Source organism: Acomys russatus, chromosome 3 (genome assembly GCF_903995435.1).
Source record: "Acomys russatus chromosome 3, mAcoRus1.1, whole genome shotgun sequence".
Taxonomy (NCBI): Eukaryota; Metazoa; Chordata; class Mammalia; order Rodentia; family Muridae; genus Acomys; species Acomys russatus.
Window position 1 is genome coordinate 419,710 of NC_067139.1, and position 9,299 is coordinate 429,008.

The 9,299-nt window shown below is 46.8% G+C and overlaps 1 protein-coding gene across 2 annotated transcripts in view; it reads left to right on the plus strand.

Moving 5' to 3' along the window:
* Nid1 (nidogen 1) overlaps positions 1–9,075 on the plus strand; it is a 76,961-nt gene extending 67,886 nt beyond the window's left edge. For both annotated transcript variants that reach the window (XM_051167817.1, XM_051167807.1), the window contains 5 exons: positions 3,726–3,897; positions 5,081–5,238; positions 6,208–6,331; positions 7,082–7,194; positions 8,918–9,075. In XM_051167817.1, the coding sequence (XP_051023774.1) occupies positions 3,726–3,897; positions 5,081–5,238; positions 6,208–6,331; positions 7,082–7,194; positions 8,918–9,039 (689 nt within the window). In that variant the 3' untranslated portion in view covers positions 9,040–9,075. The remainder of the gene's footprint in view (positions 1–3,725; positions 3,898–5,080; positions 5,239–6,207; positions 6,332–7,081; positions 7,195–8,917) is intronic.
* Positions 9,076–9,299: the final 224 nt, after the last annotated feature.

The following is a 9,299-nucleotide window of genomic DNA, read 5'->3' on the forward strand; positions in this document are numbered from 1 at the left end:
CTACACAGAGAAACCCTGTCTCAAAAAACCAAAAACCAAAAACCAAAAAAAAAGTTATCATTTCAAAATATAGCATCTTGGGGTCGGGGTAGTTTCTCTTCCCTTCCTCACAAACCTCTCTTCTACCTAGTTCTCCTCTGGAGTCTAGCCAGCCAGTATGTACAATCACGGAGAAATCTGTTTTGGCTAATTTATGATAAAGTATGTGTGTGTGTGTGTGTGTGTGTGTGTGTGTGTGTGTTTTGCATTGACATAGATTAACGTTGGCATTTAACCTCATCTAGATTCCTCCTTAAACAGAGAAATATACATGGTTTTATTACCTCCATCCAATAAATAACGAATAGCCAGGCCCTGGTAGCCTTGTCATCCCAGCTGCTTGAGAGGCCGAGGCAAAAGGGTCACAAGTTCAAGGTCAGCCTGGGCTACAGGATGAGTGAGCTCCAGGTCAGCTTGGAAGACTTGGAAGAACCTGTCTCAAAATAGAAAGTTACAAGAGGGCATTTGCTTAGTATGTAAGAAGCCCTAGGTTCAATCCTGTTTTGTTTGTTTGTTTTTTAAATCCATTTTCCACGAGTATGTGTAATTGTTCTACCAAAAACTCGAGGTCCCGCCAGTGGTGAACCACTCGAGGAACTTGAGTAGCTGCAGTCATGACTCATTAGGTTTGGGAATATTTTTTGCTCAGAAAGTATTGCCATGTTGTCATTGGCATATGAAGCTGCACTTTTCCGGCACCCACCCCCACCCCCCCATAGTTAACATTCTGTGAGGTCCACCCCATGCTCAGTTCTCCTCTTCCTTGTTTTCTTTCTTAGAGATGACACATCAGGAGCCAAGCTGAGGCTAGCCAAGACACCCCTGGCTTTGTTCTCGAGGCCTAGCTAAGGCTAGCTAAGACACCCCTGGCTTTGCTCTCGAGGCCTAGCTGAGGCTAGCTGAGACACCCCCGGCTTTGCTCTCGAGGCCTTTTCTGAAAGTTGTTTAATGATGTTGATTAGCCTTCGTCCACAGGCTTAGTGAAGAAAACCTTGAACGTGCCTTTCCGCTTCTCTGTGAACATGCTGCCGTCATCTGCCATTTGATTTCAAATCCTAGTGGAAGAGGGGAATAGGTCACTGCCTGCTATTTCCTGTTGCTTTTAGCACTGGAAATCAGCCAAGATTTAAGCACAGTGAGAGCTGTAAGAGAGGCCAAATTTGACTAACTGTGAAAGCGCACAGAATCCTCCAAAACTGTAAAGTTGACTGAGACTGGCTTCCAGACCATTTTGGGGGCAGCGCTGGAGACGTGTGTTCTCTTCTTCCTGAAGTCTTCCTACTGTGTCCTACTAAGTGTCGTAACTCAAATTAGTTTTTACACAGCAGTAAGGGGAAACCAATTCCCTTCCCATCTCACTGTTCCTCAACACAGGTGTGTGTGTGTGTGTGTGTGTGTGTGTGTGTGTGTGTGTGTGTATCTGTCTGTCTTCTATGTGTCTGTGTATGTCTGTGTATCTGTGTGTGTCTACGTGCATGTGTCCACACACACACACTTAGTCCGTTCCTCTGGAAAATGTAGCCCACAAAGACATTTTTTTTGGTTGAAAAGAGAAAGGGCTCAACGGCTCTTGAGTTTGAGATCAGGGCCATGGCTGCATAGAAGGTGATGGTGTGACATAAGCTCCAATAGACTTCCTCTGGGTGTCCTGTGAAGATGCTCTGGGCAGCCCCCATCCCTGCAGGAGGTGAGAGATCTCAGGGGTCCCGCAGGACATGCTCATTCCAAGCTTTCCCCAGGTTGAGTTCCTGCTGGGGTGCATGTGCTTATTCTGTCTGAAAGCCACAGGGAGCCCTGGAAGGCCCTGGGAAACAGTGGCATTGTTCCTGGGCCTCTTATGGTGTGGGAAGAACTTAATGCTTTATATAGCTCTTGTGTGGATATGAATAATAAACCATCTGTTCGTTGGATTTGTGGTTTTGAATCACTGTCCTCTGGTTGGGCCCCTGTCAGAGGCCTGTGTGTGTATGTGTGGTTGGGCGAGTGCACACACATGTGCATGTCAGTATTAGGTGATTACCACAATCACTGTCTACTTTTTTCTTCTTTCTTTCTTTCTTTCTTTCTTTCTTTCTTTCTTTCTTTCTTTCTTTCTTTCTTTCTCCCTCCCTCCCTCCCTCCCTCTCTCTCTCTCTCTCTCTCTCTCTCTCTTTCTTTCTTTCTTTCTTCCTTTCTGTCTGTCTTTCGGCAGGGTCTCTTAGCAAACCTGGAGCTCATTGATTGGGCTAGCCTGGAGGCCAACAAGCTGCACAGCTCCTCGTGTCTTTGATGGGATTACATGCGGTTTTGCAGCATCTGGCTTTTATGTGGAGTTGAACTTTGGTTCTCATGATTACACAGCAAACACTTTACTAACAGCCATCTCCTGTGCCCTGTCAGAAACACTGCCACCCCCCACAGTATGCTCAGTTCTAGGAAAGCTTGAAATGAGAGGTTGACTTGCTTGTGTGTGGATGAGAGTGTGCAGGTGTGTGTGTGTGTGTGTGTCTCAAATGTCAGATGCCTAGGGTAGTGCAGCCTGGTTCCCTTCCTGCTCACACTCCAGCCAAGCTAAACAACCTTCAGTCTTCCTATTAGGACAGAGGAAAATCTCAAGGATGCCAATAAATCCGACAATATCATTTCATATTTTTAGCTTACAGTGACATGGAATATTTGTTTCACAGTGCCAACCTGTGTCTTGATTGCTGTGACAATCAGGTGGGGAGTATTATTTGTAATAACCAAGCACCTTCCTCTTACTCTTCACACTTGTATTCAAATGCTAACAGTGTGATCAGCAATATTATTTCCTGAAATGCATCTCCATCTTGTTATTACTAAGGAATAAAAAGTTTACTGTTTCACCTGCAATTAAGATTCCATGCCTCAGCTAGACCTGTTGGCCCACACCTTTAATCCTAGCACTCGGGAGGCAGAGGCAGGTAGATCTCTGAGTTTGAGGGCAACCTGGTCTACAAAGGGAGTCTAGGACAGCCAGGGATACACGGAGAAACCCTGTCTTGTTAGCAAGGAACCGAACCCTGGGCCTTTTGGTTCAAAGTCTGAAGCCTTACCAGTTGAGCTATCCAGTCATTTTGAGAAGCCCCGTCTTGAAAAAACAACCAAAACCAAAAAAGATTTCATACTTCCTGTTCATCAGTGAGATAAGCTCTGAGTTCCTTACCTCCACCCTCATTTCACTAGGACCTCTCCCTCACTCTCATGGTCTCTAACCACATAAAAGTCTTGCAGCCCACCTCCAGCTACCAATCTTCTTTATACCTGAAAACACTTCAAGTTCCTTGTCTGATAAACTCCCCTTAGTCCTTTAGGAACAAGCTTCTTCTATAGATGCCCACTCCTGGAGAGCCCTTCCCTGGTGAACTCAGGCTGATCCTGTATCAGAATCTGCCCATAGAAACTAGACCGTAGTTTGAATGGTGGTTAGACCTCAGTGGTTGGCCGTGTGCTCCTTAACGGGCAGGGCTGCATCTTTGTCACAGTGACCCGCCTGGTTCCCAGTGTGGTACCCAAATGGGTGGGTGAGGATGGTTGGGTAGCATTTTTTAATTTGTCACTTGGAAAACTGCTCATCTTATAAAAGTAAGAATTTCACATTCCAGTTTTGGTTTCTTAGTGTTTGGCCACCACGTCTAAGACAGCCAAACTCTAGGTTGGGGTATGACTTCACTGTTTCCTTCTAGATCTTGGAAGTCCTGAAGGCATTGCCCTTGACCATCTTGGCCGAACCATCTTCTGGACCGACTCTCAACTGAATCGAATAGAAGTTGCAAAGATGGATGGCACACAGCGCCGAGTGCTGTTTGACACGGGTTTGGTGAATCCCAGAGGCATTGTGACGGACTCCATAAGAGGGTATGTTTATCTACACATATGTCTGGGTTTGTTGTTTTTGTTTTGTTGTTGTTGTTTTCGGTCTCTGGCTTTTCTGGATAGTCTCAGGTGAGGTTCTAATGCCAGCATCTCTCTCCTGGGCTGATGAGATGCTGGCACACTTAACATAATACAGACTTAATGCCATATTCCAGTTTCACATTTTTTGTCAAGAGATTTTATAGGGTAATAGTTCAGAAAGTGAGTAATTTCTATACAGGTCGAATGTGAATTAACACTCAAAATTGCATGAATGCTGTGAGAACGCTGGCTTGGCCTAACCATGGCCCTGGTACTCCTTGTTGGAGATGTGGTTTGAGCATCCTAGAGTCCCCTTCCATAGGGATTCTTTATCCCATTGCAGCGATCAGTCTTACATCCCAGGCCCCATCTTCTAGACACTTTGATGCCTTTCTTCCCTTGGAGACAACATCCCTTGCACTGTGGCCATTCAGCTACCTCGCACACAGCAGACACCTCTACTGCTGTCTCTGCTGGGTTTTGCATTTTGCTTTAGTCAGATCACATTGTTCCACCATGACCTCTTGCACAGGTTTGTTGCTTAGCGAATTACTGTTCATTTTGTCAGGCCCAAAGTTTATGTGTGTGTGTGTGTGTATAGGTACTTGGTAACCATCCTTGAGGATGTTGTCCACCTTCTTATGAGCAGGGTGTCTCGCTGGCCTATGCTGCCCCAAGTTGGATTTTAGATTTACGGTATTTATTTTTTATGTATACAGTGTTCTGCCTGCAGGTGTGCCTGCCCACCAGAAGAGGGCACCAGATCTCATTATAGATGATGGTGAGCCACCATGTGGTTGCTGAGAACTGTCTCAGGACCTTTGGAAGAGCAGCCAGTGCTCTTAACTTCTGAGCCATCTCTACAGCCCCTTGTTTTGTTTTTTTAATGTGGTGCTGGGGATTGAACTCAGGTCCTCACTGTACCCACTGAGCCATCCCCATAGCTGCCCAAGTTTTCTCAAGATACTATAAAGGAAATACATTTTGATAGTAACAGATAACCCCACTTTGAACAAAGAGCTGAGGTGACCCCAGGATCTCACTTAGCTGGGTTGTTGTCCTGTCTGCTGATCCCTTCCTACCTGGTTCTTTTAACATGTTTTCAGGATCTTGCTTCCTCTTTCCCCTCTGCTACCTTTTCTAGGAACCTTTATTGGACAGATTGGAACAGAGATAATCCCAAAATTGAGACTTCTTACATGGACGGCACCAACAGGAGGATTCTTGCACAGGACAACCTGGGCTTGCCCAATGGCCTGACCTTTGATGCATTCGCGTCTCAGCTCTGCTGGGTGGATGCAGGTAACAGGAAGTGTGAGGTCATCTGCATTTAGTTCTCCTTTTCCTTATTCTTCTTGCTCTAGAGTTGGCAAATCTCACCCACTCGCTGCCCGTTTCTGTATAGCGAATAAGCTTGGAATCACTTTTATATTGTTAAATGTTACCATTTTAAGTGTTGTTATAATATATAACCTGGTATCATGCTTGATTTTTGTCTTTTGCCTGCAGAGTCTGAAATAATTGCTTTATAGCTCTATAAAAAATGACTGACTCCTATTTTTGAGGGATTGAATTTTAGGGTCCAATGTATGCAATATTTCCAGAGATAATAGAGCATCCTGCACAGAGTCCCTCCTGTGCCCCTGCTTTAGCTGTGCGGGTGTCCCTCAGACTTGAGTTGAGATGTGGGAAAGATGCTTATGAAGGAAGGGCAGCCTTCCTTTCTCCCCATGAATGTCTGTGGTTGGGTACTTTCTCTGTCCCACAACTAATTAAGACAAAGAGTGGGGTGTGAATACTTACCTGTTTATACAAGCCTGCAACAGCCATCATGCAGATGTTAGAGGCAGGCCAGTCACAGCAGCTGATCAGTCACAGTTTTTCAGTGCCCCAACTCTGGGGAGAAAGGGTCTGGAAAGGCTTAGAAGGGAGGGCCTTGAGTAGAAGTGAGAAGATAGCAGGGTGCCTCCTGAGACAAAGCTCTGGGAAGGCCAGCACAGGCCGTGGCTTCTCAATCCTGGCTCACATCTCTCCTCAGTAGGACCAGTTATAGGTGCTGGAACTTAGGTGGGTATGTGGGGGCTGATGAAAGGGAAAAGACAGGAGGCAGAGACAGAATGCCAATGGCTTAGGAGCCAGCTCTCTGTGCTCTCTAGGACATGCCATTGTGACACTGGACTCCCCCACCCTTGTCCTTCAGACTCTTGTTTTCTGATACAAAGGGCCCATTTCTTGCATGAACAATGACCAACTTGTGTTTGCCACACACAGGCACTCATAGGGCAGAATGCCTGAACCCGGCTCAGCCCGGCAGACGCAAGGTTCTCGAAGGGCTCCAGTATCCTTTTGCCGTGACGAGCTATGGGAAGAATTTGTACTACACAGACTGGAAGACGTACGTAGGCTGCTGTCATGTGTTCTGGCCAGATATATGTGCCTTTCCTTTGTCTGGGGAATTCTTTGCTTTTAGCCTCTTGCCCTAACCTTTGACCCTGCAGTGATGGCCCCCTTCTTCCCTCTTCCTGGTTGTCAGGAAGAGAGTAGAGGAAGAGGGCTGGCAAATCTCAGAAGGGAGGGAGCAGAGATGACACTTATCATGCTCGAACATGGGTCTCCCTGAGCATGTCTGGCTTTGCCCCTGGAACTGCCTGGGGTCACATGGCTGAAAGGCTTCATGACTGTCATACCTCTACATCAATGTAGTTTTAAACTGCAATAGCCCCTCAGCTGCCTCTGCACCAAGGACGCAGCTGGCCAGGAGAGCTTGTGTCACCTGAGATTTAGAGCAGAGTAGGAGGGCTAGGTTATTTTGGCCTTTATTTTATTATTTATTTTACTATATTTTGTTAATTTATTCATGTTACATCTCAATTGTTATCCCATCCCTTGTATCCTCCCATTCCTCCCTCCCTCCCATTTTCCCCTTACTCCCTTCCCCTATGACTGTGACTGAGTTGGCCTTTATTTTAAAAAGCCAATGAACTACAGCTTGGGCCCAGCCCAGAGGGAGAGAGGAAGGGATCCACAGAGAGCAAGACCACCATGTTTTTTTTTTCTGCCAAACCACAGTAGAGGCTGCCCAACCCCACTGAAAACAGTTCAAGCCATCAGACACATGTTCATTCTGCACTTTTGTGCTTTGCAGGAATTCAGTGATTGCCATGGACCTTGCTGTATCCAAAGAGATGGATGCCTTCCACCCTCATAAGCAGTCCCGGCTATACGGCATCACTATTGCCCTGTCCCAGTGTCCCCAAGGTAACTCCTCTGTGCTGCTGAATATGGGTCCACACTCAGAGTCCCTAAGAGTATCAAGGTGTCCTAAATCTACCCAGCGCCCCTTCCAATAGGTAGCCCAGCTCTTTAGTCCATCACTGCTTTCTCTTTCTCTGGGGGCAGGGAGGGCTGTCCTGAGGCTCAGAGACTAGATGCTGCTGCTAGTAGTCACAGTGGGTGGGGTGTGGTCACTTCCACCAAGTGTCTTCATTACTGAGTGAGGAACTAGAGAAATAAAGGAGAAGCATAAAGCTATGGCTTGTGTGTGTGGCCAGGAAGCATCTGGAGTCTTGGGCTGAGTCTTGAAGCGTACAGTCTCCAGGCACCAAAAAGGATCTCACTGTTGAATCACTGATGTTTTTAAGCATTCACCCTTTTGGCCTAATAACAGCAAAAGTGGCTTATAAGAAAAAATGACAGGGCTGGAAAGATGGTTCAGCAATTGAAGTGTATGCTTTGCAAGCATAAGGACCTGAGTTCAATCCCCAGAACCCCCATAAAAGCAATCTGCGTCTGGTGACATGAATTTGTTATTATAGCAGTGGGGAGGCAAGCAAGAGGATCACTAGCTGGCCAGCCCAGCCTACTGGAAAATTCCAGGCCAATGAGAGGGTTCTGTCTCAAAAGAAGAGAGACAATGCCAACTGAGGTTGTTCTCTGACTTCCATGTGTACGCAGGCACACACCTACTTATACATGGATATGAATGCACACACACACACACACACACACACACACACACACACACATGGATATGAGTGCATAAATACACACCCACCCCTACATACACATGGATATGACTACATACATACACATACACACATGAGTCACGATGCTTCCTGTGGCCTATGTGTCTTGTGTGTTTTAGCTCAAAGCTCCGAGTTGCTTCTGTTTATTTATTCATTTAAGTTGCCTCGGGTACTTGGTGCTGTCATTGCCATTTCATGCATGAGAAAATGCAAGCAGCAAGCTCAGAATCATATGCTTGAAGCATCAGAGCTGCAGGTGGCTTCAGTATGTGGGTTGAACCGTGCCTCCATTCAAAGGCTTCTCTCCTGAGCCACCCTCTTCCCTTCCTGCTTCCGGCTGGTGTGGGGCCATGGGTGTGTTAGATCTGCTGTGCTGAGGTTCTGGCTCCCCATGGGAGTTGGAGAGTCATCACTGTGATTTGTGGAATAGACTCTGCCCGGCCTCCTGGGTTAGCTACTCTTCTCATGGCTGTGACAAAACTTCTGTCAAAAGCAACTTAAGGAAGAAAGAGTTTATATGGCTCCCAGTTTCAGGGCGGAGTCAGCATGGCGGCAGGGGCGTGAGGCAGCTGCTGCATCACACTGCAGTCAGGAAGCAGAGAGAGATGAATGCTGGCACTTAGCTTGCTTTCCCGTTCTCTGTTCAGTCCAGGAACCCAGCCCAGTCAATGGCCACTACCCACATGCAGGGTAGATTTTCCCATCTCGATTAACTTAATCTAGAACCTCCTAACAGGCATATCTAGAGGTACACATCTGTTGTGATTCTGAGCCTCACCAAGTTGACAAGTAAGACTAAACACCCCTCCAATGCATGTTCTTGCCGGTCTTGTTTATGATAAAGAAACAAAAACAGCTCAACTTGGCCCCTTGAGCCCACAAGGAGGTCAGTGTGGACGCTGCTGTAGATACCGAATCACAGAGGAGACTCTGACACTGATTTCCATCTTTTCCAGGCCACAACTACTGCTCAGTGAATAATGGCGGCTGTACCCACCTCTGCTTGCCCACTCCAGGGAGCAGGACCTGCCGATGTCCTGACAACACCCTGGGAGTTGACTGCATTGAACGGAAGTGATGACAAGAATGCCTTGCTCCCTCTCCAAGTATTTCACAGTAACACTCTACCTGAAATGCCTTGATTCAGACTGAAAATTGTCCTGCAGTGAAGTGACCACTAGGCCCAAGTCTAGCCTAGCTGGAGACCCCACAACTTCCCCTCAACCTTCTCTGAAACAGTTACCCTGAGTTCAGTAATGGGAAAGTCTCTACCCCAACATGAGACCCGGGGACACACATACACACACACACACACACACACACACACACACACACACA